Source organism: Trachinotus anak, unplaced genomic scaffold (assembly GCF_046630095.1).
Source record: "Trachinotus anak isolate AG129_WGS33_773 ecotype Australia unplaced genomic scaffold, CSIRO_AGI_Tana_v1 ptg000012l, whole genome shotgun sequence".
NCBI classification, from domain to species: domain Eukaryota; kingdom Metazoa; phylum Chordata; class Actinopteri; order Carangiformes; family Carangidae; genus Trachinotus; species Trachinotus anak.
The window spans coordinates 3,078,980-3,102,863 of NW_027273863.1; the positions used below are offsets into that span (position 1 = coordinate 3,078,980).

The 23,884-nt window shown below is 42.0% G+C and overlaps 1 protein-coding gene across 8 annotated transcripts in view; it reads left to right on the forward strand.

Annotated features, from left to right (window-relative positions):
* Window positions 1-4,917: 4,917 nt before the first annotated feature.
* The window catches only part of LOC139628911 (putative leucine-rich repeat-containing protein DDB_G0290503), a 42,938-nt gene continuing 23,971 nt past the window's right edge, over window positions 4,918-23,884 (forward strand). The window contains exons 1-9 of one of the 8 annotated variants that reach the window (XM_071491085.1): window positions 4,919-5,902; window positions 11,390-11,474; window positions 11,614-11,707; window positions 12,866-13,245; window positions 15,743-15,904; window positions 16,230-16,427; window positions 16,548-16,706; window positions 17,451-17,531; window positions 17,708-17,864. In XM_071491085.1, coding sequence (XP_071347186.1) covers window positions 13,123-13,245; window positions 15,743-15,904; window positions 16,230-16,427; window positions 16,548-16,706; window positions 17,451-17,531; window positions 17,708-17,864 — 880 coding nt within the window. In that variant the 5' untranslated portion in view covers window positions 4,919-5,902; window positions 11,390-11,474; window positions 11,614-11,707; window positions 12,866-13,122. Of the gene's footprint in view, window positions 5,903-9,855; window positions 11,475-11,613; window positions 11,708-12,865; window positions 13,246-15,742; window positions 15,905-16,229; window positions 16,428-16,547; window positions 16,707-17,450; window positions 17,532-17,707; window positions 17,865-23,884 lie in introns of those variants that run through there. The other 7 variants (XM_071491086.1, XM_071491088.1, XM_071491084.1 and 4 more) reach the window with 7 other exon arrangements.

Below are 23,884 nucleotides of genomic sequence, written 5' to 3' on the forward strand. Positions count from 1 at the left end.
TAGTTCAAATAGGCATACATTGGAAATATACTTTATCAATACAAGGCTTGGTTGAAACAGCAGTAAAACACTGGATGGTATGACATGCAGTGAATGTACATCAGGGAGCTCCCCACACTCACACACACATACTCATGGGCAGACAAACAGATAAAACAACAACACACAACAAGTTTGTCAGTCTGTTTTCCAGCCTGGTCAGTCAAGGGTCAGGGTTTTCTATGATAAACTGAATTCTGAGCGTAGCTAATTTAAGGCACAAGTTGGTCTTATGTTTTAAGTTTCAACATGAGATATTCTTATGTGGACTCATGCTTGGTTGACTCAGAACATTTTTGCCTGACTTATCTCTCGACACACCTTTCACCAGCAAAGCTCATGGATTTTTACAGGGACCTCTGAATATCTCCTGTACTTTATGTGCCAGATTTTACTCTAATATGGATTTCATGTAATTTTATTTTTTGAGAGCTACTTTAGCTCCAACGAGCTCTACCCAGTTATGTTATAGTTCTAGTGCCTAAATTATTTTGGCCCCTATAGATACTGCAATGGAAAATTCAGAGTCTCTGACCAGTGTGGTTTTTCTGTTTTCTTACAGATCTGGCTTACTCCCCCCTTCAACTGAGAGAGAGCACTCCTTGACGAGTGAATTACTTCACATATCACATATCATATTAAATTAGTTTCTTACACTGTTGGATAATGACCTCTGTTGGCCTTACAAAAGGTCTCCTGAGGCTTCTCAAAACCGATTATCAATGGGTGGCCTCTTGCCCACTACCAACAGCATTTCTCGACAATTTCAGTACCGGACTTCCTTGGTCCCACTTTACACAATACATATATTACACACACCCCGGGGCTCGTGCTCTGCAGATTCATACTTAACATACATTTTTTCTTCACATTGCTTCTTTTTAACTCAATAATTACTTCAAAGTTCTCAGTGCCTCAGCACTCAACCGCACCTTTATTCTCTTCACAAGTGCGTAAAACACAATAACTTCAGAGATCTCAGTACTCACACACAGCTGTCTCTCACAGATGCGCAGCACAACATGTAATTTCACATTAACTTCAGAATATTATATTATATATTGAACACAACACCCAAAACTTACACCCAAAATTAAAACAGCTGTCTGTGCACACAGAAGGCAGACTGCTGCCTCTGCTGCCTCCTCCTATGTCAATAATATTAGTCAAGCTTAACTTCTTTTTTGATCGGTTGGTCGTACTCCCCCAGCTGCATGTAGACACAGTAAGCCTGGATGGGGTTGCTGCTGCCACCACCAGAGGGCAGTAAATTCAATGATGAATGCAAACAGGCATCAGGTTCTTTATGGGACAGAAAGCTATTCTGAGATCAGATGTAAGGAGAGATATCACTTCACTTAAGTATCATTCTGATTAATGTTTAATTTTAGCTTTAATTTGCTCTGACAACACCACACTGGTATATACTCCTCTAACTCTGCTACATTGGCCTTTGAGTAAAATAGTCCATAGAGAGCAACCAGTGCCCAGCTCACACAGACCATAATCCAGACCAGTGACACTGTTTTTTTCATGGATTAATGAAAAGGATTGCATATTGCTTGTTGTCTGTCTACAGCAATGCAGACTAGGTGGAAGATAGACAGGCCCGGACTAACCATCAGGGATACCGGGATGATCCCTGGTGGGCCAATTGCTTTTATGGCCTAAAATTTAGGCCTAATTATGTTCACGCAATGACCACCAGTGATTTCTATTACACCTGTCCGACTTATATGGACGGTTCTCAATAATCAGCAATACAAGGCAACACTAGGGTAGTAACAATCACATAGCCTAGGCAATGCACTCTCAGGGTAAAAACATATATCAACAAAAGGTTACATTTGTCCATTACGTGTGACTTTAAACAGCATGTGTATTTTAACATCAGTAAAGCATTGATTAATTCAGCATGGTAGTCTAATGCTAACATTTTGACTAGGATACCAATTCACCTTGCTCTTTCCCAGCTGAGACAGCCTAACTGCTCTAACTTTGCTGTCTGCATCCTTTGATATATTAGGATTGGCTAAGGTCTAACAAAAAGTTTTGTATATCCCTACCTCTATCAGTTTAGTTTGTCTCTGTGTCTCGCCATTGATGTTGTCAGACACACGTCACATAGCAATGTTAAAAAAAATAATGGATAAAAAACACGCAATAAAATGTGATGGTGGAGCTCAAAAAATAAGACGAAAATAAAGTCTCTGTAGGCAGATGCAGCAAAGTGCCATAAAAATAATTGATTTTACTGGTGCCACTGCTACTTCCACAGCTGCAAGTGAGGAGAATACAGCCAGCCCTAGTGCAAGTGAGTGACATGAAGCATTTTGTGTATTGGTTTGTGCATTCTTCATTTTACCCATGTAAAACCTGCCAAAAATATGTACAGCCAGTAGAAACAGGGTCAGATCCAGAACAACCCCCAGAGCCTGAGCAAAGGGCCAGCGACATGGTAAGGTTGATGATGAAAGGCTTATTTGGCTAGCTTGCTATAGTCTTGAGTGAGGTAGCTAACAGTGCCACATAATGATGATGATTGCTTATTGTTTAATGAAACAAAAACTACTAGACCTATAAATGTTGGTCCTGTAATTCTCAAGCTGTGGCTCCTGACTACTAACTAGGCCGAGTAAATTGATAAAGACAAGTTTACATCCTAACATTATATATATAGTGGTATACTGGCATCCTCACCTAATAACCTGCTAATTACTGTTACCTAGGCTGATCCTGAGGATGACCTTGCTGTTTACAGGGAAGGCAGTGCCCCCTCAAATGTGAATTTTTTCACAAGGCCAAAAGCAGAGGCCTTAGACAGCTTCTTTCATTTTCATCCACAACAAAAGACAGACAAATTTGTAGTGCAGAGCTTTTTTTTGCTAAGATGGCACTAATAGAAAATGGTTGTCTTACAGTGAAAAAAGACAAGCACTATTCTGTTATCTTTGTATAACATTCACTAAGCCTACGAAGCATGTTTGTGTCAGGATGAATGCAACATACAGAAGTCATTACCATAGAACCAGCAGCCATGAATGGTCTGAATGAGGCAATAACAGTAACACCTACGAGAAGGTCCGCAAGAGCCAGAGATGCAACAAGCACATTGGTGGGATTCTGATCAACCAATTATAATATTTTTATTGGAAAATAAAGTAACTGCATTCATTACTTCTTATTTCAACACACACACACACACACACACACTGAATCAGATGATGTGATTTGTGATCAAATACAATTAACAACATCTTCTGATTAGTTCATCCTTATCTCCTTCACTTACCCTTACCACAAAACATATTTTATATGGGATGATCAGAGGGTGGAGACGTGTGGTTGTTCAGGTTGGAGGATTCGTTGGTCATTAGATGCTTGTGCTACTAGAAACTGATGGAAATTCATTTAAATGTCTTTATTTTTAGTCTTTAGTTTTACATTACAGCCTGAACCTGATGTCAGCCCTGTCTGTCATCTGAGGGACACTTGGCCTTCTGAAGGGGGCAGAGTGAACTTTACCCTCCCTGACACACAATTCTCAACTAAAACTGTACAGTTTTTACTCCATCAATCAGTGCTGTGTGTCTCCTACTTTCACCACTGTTCTCTGGGTCATGTTGGTGAGGAACCAGCTCCAGATTCATGTGAAGACATTCAAAGACGCTTCCAGCCTCTTGTCCACACTAAGAACTGAGCTTCTTCAACTCGGTGATAAAACCCAGTGCTCACACCTGACTTATAGTGCTCTACTTATGTGGTCACTTTGTGTTAAACAGTGGTGTGGATGTAAAAGCTCAGATTAAAAACAGTTACCAGTCAGACTGGCATTATGGCAGGAAAACAATTACATAACGCTGCATCCAAGGGTCAGAGGCTGCAACGTCGACCACACAACTAACACTCATCTATATGCATCACATTTTGATATTTATTTGTACACACTATGTTACTATTATGTTATGTTATTTATCTTTTTAAACACTTAGTATTTTATATTTTCATTTTACTGTCCACTTTTACTGCTTTAACACTGTAAATGTACCCACCATGGGACTAATAAAGAACAATCTCATCTCATCCACAGCTGCAGCATCATGTCATTAGAACAATGCTCACATCACATCCAGCAGCAGTGCCTGTCAGTCAGTCCAGTGATAACAACATCCAATATGGCCGCCCTGACATGACACAACATTAACAACATCAGCTGAGCTACAGAGAATAAATCAACCTTTAGATGTGAAGTGAAACTATTTGAACCTCAGAGAAACAGAGGTCACTAGAGGTCATGAATCTGGTGTGAGACCTGATGCTGTTGAGGCAGTTTAAATGAAAAACTGAGTGTGTTAAAGTTCCTGGTTCAAGGTTTGTGTGTTTCAGTCAGAACCAGTGGACTGGTGGGATTTTATTAGTCTCTGTTACTTTTTACGGACAAAATTAATTTGTTTCTTCAATAGTGACTTTGTTTTCTCACAGTGGAAATAAACCTTCCTTTGTGTCCTCAGCTCTTACTTCACATTTCTCACTGCACTTATTTTAACAAATGAAGCTTTTAAACAGTGATGAGGACAAAATTTCACTAACTGCTGGAGACATGCCTTCAGTGACCTCAGTGTCTTAAGTCTCCTCAGTGTAAATGTCACCTGTGTGTATGTTGTTATCTGACAACACACAAAAAAGATTTGTTATAAATAAAATAAATAAATAAATAAAATGTGAATAAAAATGAATTTATTCTAAAAGGTTTTTAAAGCTCCTCCTTTCCTGTTGTCACCACATCATTGTGGTAAAATGACTGATTTCACTATTGAACTAAATTATAAGTAAACATATGATCATAGGTGTGATGACAATGGTAGTTTGGACTCAGTGTTTAACAGACAAAGACATCAGCAGTGTTCCTGCAGTGGGTCTGATGTCAGTAATGTCCTCACTGGTCCAGTGTCTGACAGCAGTGACTCAGAAGAGCCTCCAGTCTCATGTTGGACTGAGGGGACAGGGACCTGGTTCCTGGACCTCATGGTGTGCCATACTGAGGTCTGTGTAGAAGTCTGACTCTGAGTCTGACACAGTGAACTCAGTGATGAGCATGAAGAACAAACAAAGCAACATATCAAATAAACAGGTTTCAAATCTGTGATTTTATTCTGAAGGTGCTGTGACCTAGCTGCATACAATAAACTTTTATTTTCTTACAGTCATCAGATAAAGCTCTGTCCATCACACCTGGTCTGGACTGGTTAGGAGGGTTAGTTAGTGATAGACTGGTTAGGTGGGTTAGCTGGTGATGGACTGCTTAATGCACGGTGACTGATTATGTAATGACTTTTCGCAGGTTGACAGTAGTTACCACAGAGCTGCAGCAGAGGAACAGACCGGAAACGGTTAGAGGGTTCCTTCAACGTAAACGTAACCTGTCGTAAAATATGGTGAGTGGAGTGACCTCTGAGGCCTCAGGTTGAACAGATATAAAACATCACACATGTGGAACAAACTATTTTATTTCCGTCGCTTATTGTCCTGCGTGCTGTCCTGTAAATGCTACAAACAAGGCAGGCGGTTTTTAGTTGGTGCTCTTACACTGACAGAGTGGACAGGTAGTCCTGTTCACGTTGGTAAGTGTCGTTTCCCTCCCCTCTTCCCTGGTTACGGTCTGTAGTTAACAGAGAGGAGGCTGGAAGCCAGAGCCCGGTCCGTCCATCCGTCTGTGGACTAGCTGGCGCGTGCTGCTGCCGCACGAGACCTGTCCGTAACGGAAGTGACAGCAAGAGGATGAGTGCGCGAGCGCTGCAGTAATGATGCGATTCATCCTGGACTGTCTGAGGACACCGAGAGCGAGGAGCAGCAGGGATGAAGGGTGAGCAGACTGCACTGTGCATTTACTCTGTTTGACCTCCTCTTTACCCGCCTGCTCTTGCACTGTTGATGTCCACCATGTCTGAGGCTGCTAGTTACTCTGGAGATTACCTTTACATCTAGATCCATTAATCTATCAGTGGCCAGAATGTAAAATGAGCAAATACAACATTTTAATAAACAATGTAAGAGTATAGATGTAACCATGACAATATTTGTTATTCTAAGCAGACCCTTATAGTAATTTCTGTAAAAGTAATCAACATATGTTTTGAACAGAGTATATCTCAGTCAACTTAAATCACCTATAATACCGTTATGCTATGTTATACTCCATAGGGAGAAATAAGATGCTGTCAAACTGGAGAGGATCCATCACAAATACAATCAGTCAGTGTCAGTCTCATAAACTATGAGAATGCATCATTTCTCTTGGAGGTCTCAAAAGCAGTCACATGGTACCAACAAGAAGCTTCACACATCATCAGTTATGTTGTACGTTTAAAATATGTGCTTCACTCAGCTGTGCTCAACACACACTTTGAGTGTTCACCTAACATCACTAATTATCACCTCTTAATGATGGCTGAAGCTCTGGTCAGTTGACCATCACACCCCCTGCTCCTGAGAAGAACCCAGGTTCAGCGGACGGACAGAGAGGAGCTGTAATCCTGAGAGCACCCCTTGCTGGACAGACGCTGTAAATGTGACAGTGTCTCTAAATGACCTCAAACATAGTTTAACATCAGATTCACTGGCCTGGACCATATGCTGGTATGACTTGTTAACTGTAGCATGAAATATACACCAATATATAACCTTCTGAAAGGGGCCGTTCTGCCTGATGTGTGCTTTAACGTGTGGCACCGTAAGTGGAGTTTTACGTCTTGTACTTCAGTGTTGGCCGTTGACTGTTGGTCATGTAAAGGATGTTGATACTTATCTGAACTGTTAAATCACCTTTGGACTGTTATAGGAAAGAGGAAGTCAGACACAGGCTGACTGCTGCCCAAAGCTGTGTGATATGACTTCAAATCAATATCAGGATTAGTTCAAACTTTTAGCTCGATTATTGATCGCTTACTGTGGTGCTTACGGGTCTCTGTCATATTCAGTACTGTGATTGTGATTAAACTAATTCATGGTGTTACCTTTGATCGTCTCGAGAGTCGAGTCATGTGGATGAAGAGATGAGTTTTAAAACTAAAACGTGTCAGTGTGGGTGGAGCCTGAGGCCGAGCTTGTGTCGTCTGTATGTTCAGCTGCACTCTGAGTGAACGTGCACTAATGTTAGTTGGAGGGGGCAGAGCCACGAGACTGAACATGAGGTGGTATGTATTCAAGGAGATGGTTGATGATGTTGAAGAAAAAAAAATCCAAGTCTAGTTCCAAGTTTGCTGTGGTGGTGTAAGTTCATTGGAGTTCCAGGTCATGGTGAGCCTACCGACACAGAGTTGGTCTGGTATCAGGGACTGCTCCAGAATGCAGGGCCAGAGAACAGATATACCCTGTCCCCAGGTGTGGTCGCAGACACTTCATGAATGGATCGTATAGTGGATGTGTATTGGTTAGTCATGAGCAACAGGTAACTGTCTTACAGGAGGGTGAACTCAGTAGGGGGGCAGGGATGGCTCCCAGACAAGGTCAGAGACAAAGAAACAAAAGGACAAAGGAGTGACACTCAGGTAGTATGATCAAGGCAGGGGAGCGGAGACGGGGAGGGTAGACAAAGGAGTATGATCAGGAGACTGATCAGCAGGGGAGGGGAGACGGGAGGGAACAACATTTGGCTGGGTTTGCCCCAGACGTGTAATGGAAAATGTCCCTTCAAAGAAAATGTATGTTGCATATGTAAGTTTTCTTCTTTAATGAACGCAGTGTTAGAGAAAGTGAGACAGTGAGAGGGTCTAAATATCGGTTTGATAGTTAATTACTCAGACCTGCTGACAGGTCGTCGTCTTTCATGGTCGTCATCATTACGTTAGGGGGGAACTGTTGCCTATTTACAGAGCAAACTTATAATTTATATGGAGTGGTGTTTGTGTCACCTGGTGAACATTGGTCTCCACCAGCTCCCGCAGCCAGCTGATGACTACAAACTAACACCTCCACATCACACAGAGTTGACCTAAAATGTTACTACATGTTTAAATATGGAGGCCTACACTCTGTTCATATCTGCTCATCAGCTCAGCATTGAAGGCTACATTCCTCAGCTGATGCATTCTGGGAGAAAATCAGTCAAGGTTGACACATACTGAAGATCGTTAGGAAGAAAACAGCAAATCATCAAATCAATTAAAATCAAATCAAATCAATCCTGATATATGTATATATATATATATATATATATATATATATATATATATATATATATATATATATATGTCAGCTTTGATGCAAAGACTGTAGCAGTTGCTTAATAATAATAAAAAGCAGTAAAATCAGTTAAAAAGGGGGAAAAACAGAGAGATAGATAAGTAAATAGACACAATAAATAAGGCTCTGTGTCAGTCAGTGAGTTTAGTATCACATGATCATCATATAACTGCATAATGTATAAAGAGAAACACAAACATGAATCACCTCCTTGTGGTGTTTCATGGTGATTCACCTGTCAGGCCAGTTGTAGTTTACATCCATGTGACATATCCACTCAAGTGAAGGAATGAATTTAATGCAAGTGAATTTATCAGAACATGAATTCTTGGCCAAAAAAATCCACTCAAGGTGTTCATGAGTTGTGAGGTTATAGGAACCTTTGACCTTTGACATAAACCTAATCAACGAGTGAATGAGTCCAAGATAAATTTGAAGACCCCTCAGTGATATCAGGTTAAGAGAACGGGACAGAAAGACACCTGAATGCACATCAGCCATCTTTAATATGGTTATAGAAACTCAGTGAAGTGGGTTCACATCTGTTCTGTTCTTAGAGGAACAGTATGAGGGGCTCTGAGCTGGGACAGGTTGGACCAACATGATCCACTTTCAATTAGTGTTGCTTCATGAACCAGAGGGAAATCAGTCCAGTTTTCACAATAAGAGCTCACAAACTGTGTGAAGGTCCTGTGTTATCAGACCATAATAATATACTGCTATGAGCAGTGCATAGTCTATTGTTGTCAGTGTCAGTGAGTTAACGCAGCTACAGACCTGCAAGTTGTTTTAAAGAATGTTACTGATTATTACTGAAGTGATTCAGATGCTGTTATTTCTGTGAACAGCTGATGTGGACGTTACAACTGGAGCACCAGGGTACGATGGTAACTGGGTCAACAGTGACATCAGAGCTTCAGAGTAGAGAGGTCATGCTGTCAAACAATGTCTGCCATGGTATTGTTCAGTTTACAGAGGAAGGCACTTTCACGTTCACTCGAAAACCAATCTCCAGCTGATTGATCAGTTCATCATTTAATCATTGCTCAGGCATCAACAAAATCCATGGCTGCAGTTTTACTGTTTTCTGTCATGTAGCAGCATAGCTCATTTAAACATGTCACCTGGTGTCAGACTCACCTGTTAGTGTTATTGGTTGCCTGTCAATGACATCATATCCTCTGCACTCATGCGTCAGCATCATGGTTCCCCTGAATGTTTTTCAATAAAGATTAAAAAAAAGATAAATTGTCTTTTATCCAGTTTTAAGTCACATGTTTCAGATCCTCTTTTTCCACATTGGTGGTTTTCAGCTCTATATTTGAACCAGATGAAGGATTTTAATCATCAGACGTCTGGATCTGAAGTTATCAGAGAAAACAGTCAGGCAAATGTTAGACAGCTCAGGTCCCATCACTCATGGATGTCCATGCATCCACTCCAAGATGTCCTGTGTCCAACAGGGAGCGTCAACCAACGTCCTGTGTCAACCAATCACTGACTTTAAATGTGCAACTGTTTGATTCAGTGTTTCTACTGGTTCTAATCACCTGCTCTGTTTGTTGTGTAAAGTAGGAGACCTCTGTGGAGAATTCAGCTCCTGAACCACTGACACTGAAACCAAGAGAAGACTACAACTCCCATGATCCCACACTGCTTCATGATGTTTAGATTGAGAGACCTGTACTGTGGGTTTAAAACATCCTTAGATTTTTTTTCAGTCACTACAGTATGTGTGTGTGTTTGTTCAGAGAGTTATCACCACCTCAGCTCTGCCGAGACTTATGGCCTCGTTCAGCTCATTGTTTTGGTTTTCAGACCACAAAGTCACCACCTGCAGAGCAGCAGCAGACAGACTCAGTCAAAGAGCAGCTGGTGGAGACCAAACACAGAGCTGGCAGATGAAGGATCATGTTGCTACGTAGCTGCTGGATGTGGACATAGTGTCTACAGATGGTGACGTTTGGACTGAGCAGTATGGTCTGAATATATCACTGGATATATCACCGCTCATTCTGTGCTTCTGCTGATTATCGTTTTTAAACCTCCTCCTCCATCGTAGTGTACAAAGCGTTCAGATAAAGCAGCCTGGACTCTCAGGTTTATTGGACAAATTGCTGGTTCAGGCTGATGATGATGAACAATCTCCTTCTTCTTCTTTCCAGCAGACGAGGCACAGTGCAATGCATCACTGCCTCCCCACTGGTGTATAATAATAATAATAATAATAATAATAACAATTATTGTTGTTGTTGTTGTTGTTATTATTATTATTATGATGATGATGAAGAACAAATGTATTGTATATATGATAATGTAAAACGTATTTTAGTATCAGAAAAAAATATATGGATAAAATGTATTATTATTTTTAATAGTAATGGAATAAATACATAATTGAATTAGATTACAGTCAACAGTGATTTGTAACTGTAGTAAAATCATTAACCATATAGTTAATTAATGACAGTTGTTAATAATCTGGTCACATATTTAAAATGTGTTTATGATTGATTATTGATTGGTGATGTTTAATATTTGCCTGCTGCTGCTGTGCTCTCTGGGATTTTTATGAATGGCTCAATCATTGCTTGCAGTGTGTGTGTGTGTGTGTGTGTGTGATGCATACTGCAGTGGCCTGTGATGGAGATGGAGGGAAAGGAGGAGCTAGATGAGGAGGTGAGAGCTGTGTGAGGACTAGAGAAGCAGGAGAATGGTAGGAGGGAAAAAAGGGAAGAAGAGGACAGACCTGCAGGAAGGAGACTAGAGAGGAGGAGGGACGATCACCTCCTCTGCTGCTCTCGCTCTGACTCATCCCCCGCTCTCTTTCCATTCTCACATTGGTGCATTCTGCCTGTGTGTATCGATCACACACACATACACAGACACATACACACTCACACATACACATTCACAGAGGCAGCTCCGCCTCCTCTGCAGTGTAGCGACAGCTTGTGAGGGCAGCAATGGAGGAGCCAGCGGTGCAGCAGGAGAAAATAGAGGGATCACGGGAAGGAGGACATGATGGAGGGAAGGCAGACTGGAAGAACGAGTGCTCCCTCTCCTCGCTCCTTAAACACTCCTGTCTCCTCTGCTGGTCGTCTCCTAGGGACACCGACGTCGTGGAAACGGATGAGAGGGTCCTCGCGAAGGCAGCCGAGATCAGAGTAAGAAGACCGCAGCACCTAGCGCTGGTGTGTGTGTGTGTTTGTGTGAGTGTGCTGGATTTTCACATATCTGTCTGGGTGTTTTGTGTTGTTGTCACATTTTTTCCTCACATAATTAATGTGTACGTGTCATAAATCATTTGTGGGTCTGTGTTTGTGTGTATAGTGTCTCCAGTTTGGGACCCCTCCATCACTTGGTTTCCCGTGATGCACTCATGTGATGTCACGATGCTGTGAGACCAGTGTCAGGCTGCATGAAGGTGTAGATACACAGACACTCAGCTGACTGTTGTTATTTGATGGTGAAGGTTCATTAATCTCTGAGCATTTCTCTGTAAACTGAAATGATCAGCTTCTGCGTTTTGACCTAAATCTAGTTGTAATGTTTTCATGATGCAGTTGATCATGTTAATTGCTCATGATGCATGTTACAGTATATTACATTATATACTAAATATATATGACTTCACATCATGGAACCCCTGGATGTTTCTGCTTTGTTATCATCACTCAATTTATTTACAACATGTCTTATCTTTATAAGGTATGTACTGTTACTATCAGGCTACTCAGAAGTCATTTGTGTGCAGCTATAGATGTTGTAGGACAGCAGTTTTGAAAAAATAAATAAGAAATCCTGTATATACATATATAGCACATACATAAGTATTTACATTTGAGAAGCTTCCTATTATTCATTTTTACTTTAAAGCTCCATACAGTCTGGTAAATGTTCATGTGTTTGTGATTATAAAGCAGGTCTAGGTTCTATATTATTACTGTGAAAGTATCAAAGCCTCAGTCCACAGAGAAATGCACATAGCCTGTATTCATAAACTGAGCCTTAAAATGAGCCATAAGGACTTCTGGAACTTTGTCACAACAAAGCACTCACTGCCCCAAGCCCCGCCCACCTGGACCCACCATCCAACCTTGCAGGATTTGGTCTCTTTGAATGTTTACCTGAAATCTGCTCAGATCCTCTCTTCTGATTGGCACAGAGCCTCTCTTCTGATTGGCTCACTGACCTGTTGTTACTAGAGCTCCAGAAAGAAGTCTGAGAGAGGAGAAGTAAAACTACAACTACATACAACAAACCCATGGAAGGGGTCCCCCTAGCAGCTCATTCCAGGCCAGTGTAGTTTTGCTGTAATGGTCATGAAAACGTACAGTATCTATTGTTTGTAAGAAGATACAAGACAGTTACATATTTTCTTCCTAAACTGGGAAGACAGGTAGTCGATAGCCCAAAGAGGCCATGAAGGGGAACATACAGTGCAGTGGTACTGGTGAGAGAATTATGAGCGCACTCAAGCCAGAGAAACTGTGCACTCCAGGTGGACAGGCGGCGAGCAGTGACAAAATGCAAGGCCGCTTTGAGATGTTGGTTTGTTTTTGTCTGCACTGTCTATGGATAGTAACCAGGGCAGAGGCTGGTGGTGGAATCCAGAGCTCGGCAGAAGGCCTCCCAGACCTGGAAAAAGAACTGCAGGCCCTGGTCTGTCACAATGCTCAGGGGAATGCAGTGAAACCAAAACACAGAGGACCAAGTGATCTGCAGTTTCTGTAGCTAAAAGGAAATTAAGGTACAAAAAAACAGTCAACAAAGGTTAATCTGGTAGTGTTACCTTCTGATGGAGAAGAACAGAGGGGGAAGGAGACCAGCTGGAGGTTAATGAAATGCCTTGCTGCAGGCACAGTTGGAGGAGGAGGACATGAAGGCAGTGGTGTCTTGGGACATGGACAGCAATCTGAACCACTGTTTGATGAAAGAAAGAATGTGATGAAAACGGGAGTGGTAAGTTAGCTTTAATGAATGTCCCATCTGAACTTGAGACCAAATAGAGTCAGGTACAAACAGACAACTAATAATACCTACCAGACCTGGTTAAGAAAGGATGGCACCCACACTAGTCATAGGCATCCACCTCCACAACAAACTGCCTTGAGGGATCAGGGTGGGTTAGAACTGGGACAGTAGTGAGGAACTGGTTCAGAGTGATCAAAGAAGAGTCTGCCTCTGGAGTCCATTAAAAGGGTTTGTTGAGGAGGGGAGCAGTGTGAGGGTGGCTGCCACTCTGCTGTAGCCTCAGGTTGATCATTTGTAGAAACTGGTGAAGCCCAGGATTCACCACAACTGTTTCCTGTTTAGTGGGTTTTGGCCTGGATTTTGGCATGGTCTGTTTTCACCTGCCCCAGCTTCAGGTATGAAGTCAGGAAAATTCACAGAGATTATGTGAAAGTCACACTTTTACACTTTTACAAACGACTTTCCAAATGCTGACAAAGCACTGCCCGGACATGTTGAATGTGTTCTGGGAGATCATCCACATATACAAAGACAAAGTGGTTCAACATGTCACTGAGGATGTCATTGACCATGGGTTGGAAAACTTCAGGGGTCTTGATGACTCGTCACTCAAAATGGTGTTAAAAGTGGTTTTCCATTTAGCTCTTCTCAGACTCGGATGAAGTAATTGGTGTTGTGGAGGTCCAGTTTGGAGAATAGGGGTTCAAAAGCAGGGTCAATGATAGATAGATCTTTATTGTCATTGTACAGTAGGTCATACAACAAAACTTTGTTGGAGCAATCCAGTGAGTAGCATAATATAAAAATAAATATAAAATATATACACGCACACAGTCCAAGTACATCTCATCCATACCCATGACCACTTACACATTCATACTCATAAGTTTTAAAATATGTAATAAATGAGAGGGAGAGGTTGTTTTTTATGGTTAGGACGTGATAGAGAGAGGCGAGTTCCAACTGTGTGGGCTCGTCCAGGGAGGACAGGTGAGAAACTGAGTGAAGGACCAGCTGTTGGGGCATACATAGGGGGCTAGTCTGGACTTGTGGGGGCTTGAATATGGATTACTCTCTCCCCGCAACATTCACAAAGGTGGCTATCTGAATGAATATACAGGGAAATGACAGAGTCTAAAGTTTCAGACACGTCATCCCGCCCACTCTCTGATTATCTGAGGAGTAGACAGCAGGTTGCAGCTGGACAGCACTGCAGAAGAAACCTCCCACAAGCCCCCAAATGTCAAGGGTAGCATTCTGGGTCGGGATGAATGGCTCACAGGCGAGTGGGGCTTGAGCGATCTGCACTGAGGGTCATGTGGATGGCGCTGTCAGAACCTCAGCAAGAGAAGCAGATACACCTGTAGTATCTGAAGTTCTGTATGTTATGTTATGTGAATTTATGGATTTCGTATGTTTAGCTAGAAGTCCCCTGGTCAAAAAGATTTAATGGCCTTAGCCAGACGGCTCTAGGGCAAAAAGATTCAGGGGTCGTGTCTAGGGGTTTCTAGGTCAAAAGGTCTAGGTGTGGATGAGAGATTGAAGACTCACCCATCTTATGTAAGGAAGCCCTTTTTCTGTAAGTTAGGAACCATATGTTTTACCTTAGGTTCACGAAAACAACCAGCCTATATAGACGGGGAGTTAGAGCAGTTATTCAGAGGAGATTCACATTGGCTTCGACTCCTCTCTCAGGCAATCCATGGTGCTTGATTTGATGCTGGACTTCTTTGTAATAAACCTCTTTATATACAAGCAAGACGGTGTCAGCGGAGTTTTCTTCATCATCATCACATCATCGCTATTTAAGAAACAACACACCCATGGCAGAGAAGGCTGTGAAGTGAGTGGTGACCTGGCCTATTTGGCTTCTGAGTTGAGAAAGGTATCAGACCACAGAGAATCCACTACTTTATAGAGGACTGTATTGTGTTGTTGAACCAGAGCATTCTGGGAAGACAAGGAAGAAGAACGAATCCATGTCTCCTGTGGAGGGGCGAAGGAGGCTGGCAATGGAAGGGGACAGGCAGGCTGATGAGTGGAAGAAAGTTTGGAGACTGGAGGGTGACTTGAGTGATGTATTGGCACTGGAGAAAATCTGGTCAGTGAGTTGCACGAGGAAAATCACAAGCACTACTATAGTATCTGTGAAACTGAGAGTTTAGCTCCCACTGAACAGGCTGGAAGGAGAGCTGGGCACACAAACACACACACACACACACACTCAGAAACAAACAGGGGAGAAGGAGACTCGGGGGAAAACAAGCCCTGACAGTTTGTTTCCTGGTCTCAGATGAAATTAGTGTGGATGCTCTCATCAGACAACAACACACAAGCACTTTATAAAACAATCACATGTTGAGCCAAATGTGGAACGTGTTAATGTGATGGAAGATCCCGGATCCAGGTGATGGTCTGTTCTATGCTGGAAGAAGAAGAAGAAAGAACATTTCTCACCTGCTCCTGTGTATGTGTGTGTGTGTAGGAGCTGGAGAATGCTGTGGCGGTGGAGAACATAGAGCTTCAGGAGCAGCAGTCGGACCGTAAGGAGCTGGAGGAGACTCTGGATAAATTAGAGAAGCACAAAGAGAAACTGGTGCAACAAATAAAGACAACCAGACAGCTGTGCTATGAGGAGAGTCAGCAGGTACTAATAGACTGTTATTGTACATATGGTCTCTTTCACTGTAAACTGGACTTCTTAAATGAATTAAACACAGTCTATATAAATACATAATGAGCCTGCTGTAACTGATGTGCAGATACATTTCCTAGCCATTTTTTCTGGAGGTTGTGTTACAGTATGTGATGCTGCATTAGTGTGTGTGTTTACAAGGATTTCTGATTGGACACTACTGAAGATATAGATTAGTTCATTCAGCAGGTTGGCAGCAGCATCACTTGTATCATCTGGAACCAACAAGCTATGGGGTTTGCTTTAAACTAACGACCCACTGGGCTGGGTTTTCCAGATCCTGTCTCTGCAGGCAGAGGAGGTGCAGAAGGAGAGCCAGGTGGAGGAATATGAGAGGGAACTTGCCAGAGCCCGGTGGAGGCTGAGGAGGCTCAGAGAGGAGGTGAAGCAGGCCAAGAGGAGGGTGGAGGAGGCTGGAGAGAGGAACACACCTCTGCAAGACTCCATTAGACAGTCTTATGAAGAGATCCTGCAGGTATGACAAGTTGTGTGTATGTGTGTGTGTGTGTGTGTGTGTGTGCGTGTGTGCTGTACGTATATACAGTATACAGTGTGTACTGTACCAGAACCAACCTCGCTCTGCTGTCCCCTGCAGGAGGAGCACACTCTGTGCTCTCTGTCAGGAGGTGCAGTCACTCCAGAGAGCCAGCTGGAGGAGTCAACGTCTCCTGCAGACACCACTGAGGATGATCCACTTCCCATGAGGCCATGGGGAAGGAGCCAATCACTGCCCGCTTATGCCGACCTGATCATGGTAAATCAAAGTGATGGTGCTGAGAGCTCTGTGTGTTTTAGTTTCACACAGCTGCATTATTGTAACTGATTATTGTAAAGGGACAGCACCTGAGTGATGCTAGATATTAATTAAAGAGGAAAGTAATCAGGCAGTACCACAGGCAGAAACTGGCATTTACCTCAAGAACCTAACCAGTACCAGGATTTACACACATCTCTCAGTAAACAGCTGGTGCAGCAGCAGTTTAATCATCTGCAGATAATCTATATGTGTCAGGAAAATAGAGCTGTTACTTTTAGTTTCACTGGAGAATCATTTGACAGAAGGTGGAGACAGTATTACAGCTTATTAATGTTCCGTTTTTTTTAACAATAGATGAACAGATAAAAGGGAAGAAAACTGAAACACACAACCAGATAGATCCTGACCACTTCAACTGCCCCCCAACACCTGAAAATATACTGTGTCATTTAGTTTTAGAGCAGTGGAGCCTACAGACGTGTTTAATAGAATGAGGTAATGTCAGTGATGGATTTCCTCCAGACTGTTTTTCCAAATCTCATCAGAAATGTTGAATCCCAGTTCCTCCTCCTGAGCTGCTGTAATTGTCTTTGTTGTGGTTAAATGAAAAAGTTGTAGGTGGTATAAGTGTCTGTCCACTGGAAATTCATGTGAGTGTGATTGTACATTGTTTTGCATTTGCAGAAACCTGAACCTTCTTTTCTTTGTGTGTGTGTGTGTGTGTGTATGTGCGCACACCAGAGGGCCAGCGGCTCGTCTTTTTGTAATAATCTAGCAGACACCAGAGAGGAAGTCGACGACAGTGGGACCAGTTCTCCAAAGGTATCTTCATCACCTCTCCTCATCATTTCACATATGAAGGTTTAATAACAGCTGGAGCAGAATCAATTAAACTGTTATTGACTATTGATCACACCATCACTCATCACATCATTGATGACACCAAGCAGCAGTCATCACTGTTCATGGATGTAAAGGCTGTGCTGTGTGTTTAACAGATGGACAGGTCTGACATAGAGGATGACCTGGAGGAAGGGGAGATCAACAATGAAGGGGGAGCGAAGAGAGAGAAAGAAGAGTGCAATATCAACCCAAACCCCCTCAGCCAACTGGACTTCTACCAGGCCAACCCATTTGCCTACTGTCAGAGTGACCGTACGTATCAGAGCTTCTTTTTTTAATAAAACTAGGAGGATATACATTATCTCGAGGCACTTTACAGGGTAAGGTCGAGACCTTACTTTGTTATAGAGAAAAACCCAACAGTTCCCACAAAGAGCAAGCGCTTGGCGACAGGGGGGAGGAAAAACTCCCTTTTAACAGGAAGAAACCTCCAACAGAACCAGGCTCAGGGTGGGCGGCAGTCTGCCTCGACCGGTTGGATTTAGGAGGAGAAAAAGGGGGGGTGGGAGGAGGAGAGAGGAGAAAAGAGAGAGAGAGAGACCATGAACAGCTGTATAGGTAATGGTGTTATCAATTCTAATGACAACATTAACAGTGGTTAATAGTAATGATGAGTAGTGGTAGATCTGGATCCCGCTGCTCCAGAGGTAGTGATACCTGCAGAATGAGGACAGAGAGAGGGAGAGAGACGAGAAGCAAACCAGGTCGTTTCTGACTGTAGCACTGGAGGCCAAGGTGATGTCATCCAGAGTCAGTATATTATCACATTGTGTATCTCTGAGGTGTTTTGGGCCAATTACAATAACCTCAGTTTTGCCTGAATTTAAGAGTAAGTAATTACTGGTCATCCAGGTTTTTATGTCCTTAAGACACGCCTGAAGCTTGGCTACCTGGTTAGTCTCACCTGGCTTCAAGGATAAGTACAGCTGGGTGTCATCTGCATAACAATGGAAATTTATCTGGTGCCTCCTAATAATGTTTCCTAGAGGAAGCATATATAGAGTGAAAAGTATAAGTCCCAGCACAGAACCTTGTGGAACTCCATGACTGACTTTAGTGATGATAGAAGAGTCATTATTAACATGAACAAGCTGGAATCTATCTGACAAATATGACTTAAACCAGCTTAGTGCGGTTCCTTTAATGCCAAACATATGCTCTCGTCTCTGTAATAAAAGCTTATGATTGATGGTGTCAAATGCAGCACTAAGATTGTTGTTTCTTAAGCAGCGATGATGTGATGATGATGAAGAAAACTCCGCTGACACCGTCTTACTTGTATATAAAGAGGTTTATTACAAAGAAGTCCAGCATCAAATCAAGCACTCGAGATTGCCTGAGAGAGGAGTCGAAGCCAATGTGAATCTCCTCTGAATAACTGCTCTAACTCCCCACCTATATAAGTTGGTTGTCTTCCTGAACCTAAGACAACGTATGTAATCCATACCATAAAAGGCCTCATTCAGAAGGACAATCATCTTCCAAAACCCCTAGACCTAGGACCAAAAAAGGCCACATTCTCCTAAACAGAGAAGCACCCATCTCCCAGTGCATCCTCTGACTTGGGGCCCCTATCTAAACATACCAAACCCATAAAGTTACACATCCTATAGAGCCCCAGACACTACATATTTCCCCCCTTCGAGACTACGCAGAGTCTCGAAAAATAAATGAATAACACATACATGCTTGCAGTTGTGACAAAAATAACAGTTCCTCCTACAGCATAACCTTAACAATTCAACAGCTTTGTGGAGTGTGAGAGTGAAAAACCTGTCAGGCAGCTATCTGTCCTGAAATGTCCATCAAACAATCTAGACAGGAAAATTCTCTCACAGCCCCTCTGCCTTAGGCGACCACATATAGTACTCCAGACCAATTAAAAAGGAGGAATTTTGACAGTGTGTATAGGGATATGACTTAAGTAAATACATATAGAAACCTCAGAAAATAAAATCAAAACAATGCCCAAATTCAGGCTGGTCGACCCATCGCACCTTCCAATGGACCTTTCCCTGCCTAACACCAATATCCCTAAGCATCCCCGAAAAAAAGAAAACATCTGAGATTCCAGTATATTTACTCAATAACAGAAAACATCATTCTTCAATCAATTAAAACAAAAAACTTTATAAAGCACTATAAAAAATATTACTCATGTAATAAAGAAACTCAAAACTAAGCAAGACATAATAGTTTGGCTAAATTATCACTACTATATAAACGTCCTCTATTACTATCACAGATTACAATAAACAGAACAAAATCCAATATTATGAAAATATATGTAAGAGAAAACAAAAAAATGCATCACACTGCAGCTCCTCAGCAGCGTTGACTCTCAGTGTAGTATCGATGGTGTTTTAAATCTGGCCAGTCCTTTTTATTGTCCATGTCTGAATGTCTTCAGAATGTCAAAATTCCTGAACAACCAACCACCCTCACAGTGGTCTTCCCCCAATATCGTTCTAGGAGGAAAAAAGAAAACACCAAACAGTATCTTTGCAGAAACAACAGATGCAAATTGAAACATCAAATGCAGATTAACACCTTATAAGTAGACATGAAATTCACAATATCGTACTTTCACATTATTCCTAGTTATAAATCACCTTTTCCATTTCCCCCCTTTAATCATACCACTCCATAATAAGAAACTACTAAAAAATAATAACAGAAAATATATGTTAAAGATTCAGATATTCAAAATGGATATTGCTCTACTAGTTTGCCTTCTATGACCTCTACCTCATCATCGTCTGTGTCTGTCCTATGTAATAATGGCATCTGACCTTGATCTCCAGGCATCACAATACCAACCCATCTCAATATCATAGCCTTCGCAAAGGTCAACAGCAACGTACAAAAACAAAACATCACACACAATGATAGAAGAGCTGCTACCAAAATCTGAACCAACACTGCTCCAACTGGTCCTAATTTCTCCTGCAACCAAGCATTCGCAGACCATCCAGCTCCTTCCGATGGGCCAAACGCATCTCTTATACGCCTCAGTGCTTCTATGACACTAGTCATATTATCAGAACTATCAGGAATCAAAGTATAACAAGCATCCCCAGTTAAATTCAAAGCCACACATAGACCACCTTGTTTGGCCAAAATATAGTCAAGAGCCATGTCATGTTTCAGCAATGTCAGTCTATGACTCCTTTGAGTATTTGACAAATATTCAAAACCTCTTATAGTCTCATTTGCAAAACCCTGTAGGGTGTAGGTAATATTATCAATGTGATCTGCCAAAAACGTTACACCATACCATGGAAATAATCCTATACCCCACTTCTCTCCTAGACTTATCCTCCAATGGTAGGACTCCAAGTTGTGAAATTGTGCCAGTTCCCTTTTCTTTCTACTCCCAGAAATAGCATTAGATTGGACCTCATCAGGTACTTTTCCTCTCTGGATAGCAAAAACCTCATATGGGAGTTTCAGCGTTGCCATATAACAGCATCCTGTCCACCCATACGGTAAAAATATGTATGCTTTATCACCACAAACCCACCAAATATCCTTGAAATTCCCTATAGTCACGTTTCCAGGCAAAATTTGGTTCCGCACCATCAAAGTTCTACTCTGTTTTTGATGTGGTACATAAAAGGTTACTTCATACAAGTCATCACTAGCCTTATGTTTACGCTTACCCAAATTCATCATATACTTGTTACAGTCTGATATTCCCATAAACATCCCAGGCCCATTATGGGTATCGTTTGAACAAAAACAGTCTGTAGCCCTCACAGATTTCACCTCCATTGCGTCAGGAACCGCTGTTATCATATTTTCATACTGATCCAGTAAATTCACATATGGTAACTCCCTCAACCAAGAACAATTAAATCTAGGTCTAAACAGATGCACCGACAAAGCCATCAACATATCCTTTGCTGATTGTTGCTGATACAACAACCACGATAGTGCATAAAATTGACATACAACAGTTAGTGGTTGTGGTACCGTCTCTAAAATTGAAGGCCATGTTCCTGGTGATGGGATTTTCACCACATATGGACAATTCATTTTCCTAACCGATCTTACGGAATGAGTTACCTGTTGGAACCATAAGTTCCTACTTGCCCATGGATCTGTGATTTGTAACACTGAGGAATCAAATCCATATGCCTTCCACTTAGTTTCTCTCTTCTGTAATGCATGGTAATGGTTAGTCATGTCTTCTGATGTCCAGTCAGAGTCAAAGAACTCATCTTCCACCCATTGTTCTCTAGTTTCCAAAATCACATCACTACTGTTCACACTAGGCTCTATCCCTAACTTAGGCTTCTGAGTCACATTAACCACCTCCTTAAATCTCAAAGATGTCATATCAGGTGTCTGTGTCACATTTATTAATTTCATAGACATCAAAGACGTTGTCACTGTTTTATTAGTAAAGGTTGCCCTTGTTGCAACCTCACTTGTAAAATTTCCAGAAGTAACAAAAGTAGAAGTTGTCACCGTCACTGTTGTAGCATTCATCCCCTTCAAAGTTGTACCTAAAGTAGTAGCCTTCATCTGTACACTACTCAGCCTTGGAGTAGTTACTGTGGTGAACTGTTCCTGAGTCCCTTTAGCAACCGTAACAACTCCAATAGGACTCAAATCTTTTATCACAAGTGTCACCTTACGAATTATATAACCCTCTATCCAATAATTTCGAAATGGAACAAATTTAAACTCCGGCTCTAAAAAAGTACATGTGTACTCCCCTTGGTCTTCCCATGTAACATTACGCAAGACAAGTGAACAATATCCCCTAATTTTCAACCGCTTCATGTCATTGTACAAAAGATACTTCCTTTGATCCAAAGGTACAATGTCAACTTCAGATCCTGCTAACAACACATCTTCACCACGACTATTTTCCCACTTAGGAGGATTGTTACCATCAACATTCCATCTTCCACATCGACAGGGAAGGTGAACCTCTCTTCCTAACTTAGTTCTAATCACAGTCTTCAAAGGAGTTGGCGTCGCAGAAATCTTCTGATAGTTGAATACGACGCATTTATATCTTCCATAACTTTCAGCGATGCAAGAGTAGATTTCCATTCAATTTTTTCAACTTTCGACTGGAGAGTTGATGTCACCATTGTCATTTCTCTTATTGCCTCAACATCTTCGAGATCTGTACTCTTACTTTCATCTATGACCACTAGATTCACTATACTAGCTCTGAATCCTATCTCTGATCCTTTACTCTCAAACTGTGGATCATAAAAAGAACACCTATAATCACCTTGATCTTCTTGTTGAGGCCTACGTACATAAAGACTACAATCTCCTTCAATCTTCAATCTTCTCTTATCATTCAGTAACACATACTTTCCTAATAGTGATGTACCTGACAGATCTAGAACCCTACCATGGTTATCTTCCCACTGGACTCTAAATTTCCCTTCACCACTATTTTCTCCTGTACACTGGCATGGAAGCTGTACTGACATCCCTAAAATCACTTCAACCCTAGTTCTCGTAACGTTTTGGTCTGACCCTTTTCCGAACTGGCCTTGGACTCCTTCGTCTAACTGAATCTCTGGGTTCCCCTGCAGCGGAATCACAGCCCTTTGTAACCTTCGGCGCTTCACACTCCACTGAAATAGGCTCTGCTGTTTCTGGGACATGTTGGAAATCAATGTCACCAAATCTTCTGTCCTGTCCATTGACTGCACAGTCATCTCTGGCATCATCAGAAATGTGCACAGGATCATCAGTATTGGCCACAACATGGATAGTCTCCTCTTCTGGATTTTGACTCTGGAGATCTCCACGCATCTCTTCTTCTTCTGCATCTTCTTCTGGCTCTCTTGAGCCTTCAACATCTCGGCTCTGTGAGCGTGGCGCCTCGTCTCTTGGCGCTTTGACACAATGCGATAAATGATACCACGTTGGAGACCCCTTAACCTGGACCGCAGTTCCAGTACTGCGAACAACTTCAAATGGTCCTTCACGGCATTCGTTATACCACTTCCTTCTAAACACCTTCACAAACACCTTGTCTCCAGGTTGCACTGTGCTCTTCTTTTGCTCATCGAGCCTCTCCTGCACCTCCTCTTGTCTTTGCCTGTCAGAAACATATGTGGATATTCCCTTATGCAAAGTAGCCATATATGTAACGTACGCTCGCATTTCATCTTCTAAAAGGGCCAGACTTGGACCCTTTCCACTTGTACGCAAACAAGGCGTTGGCATCCGTCTTCCCGTGACCAACTCATGAGGTGTCATATGCAAATCACGCAGCTCACTTGAGCGACACA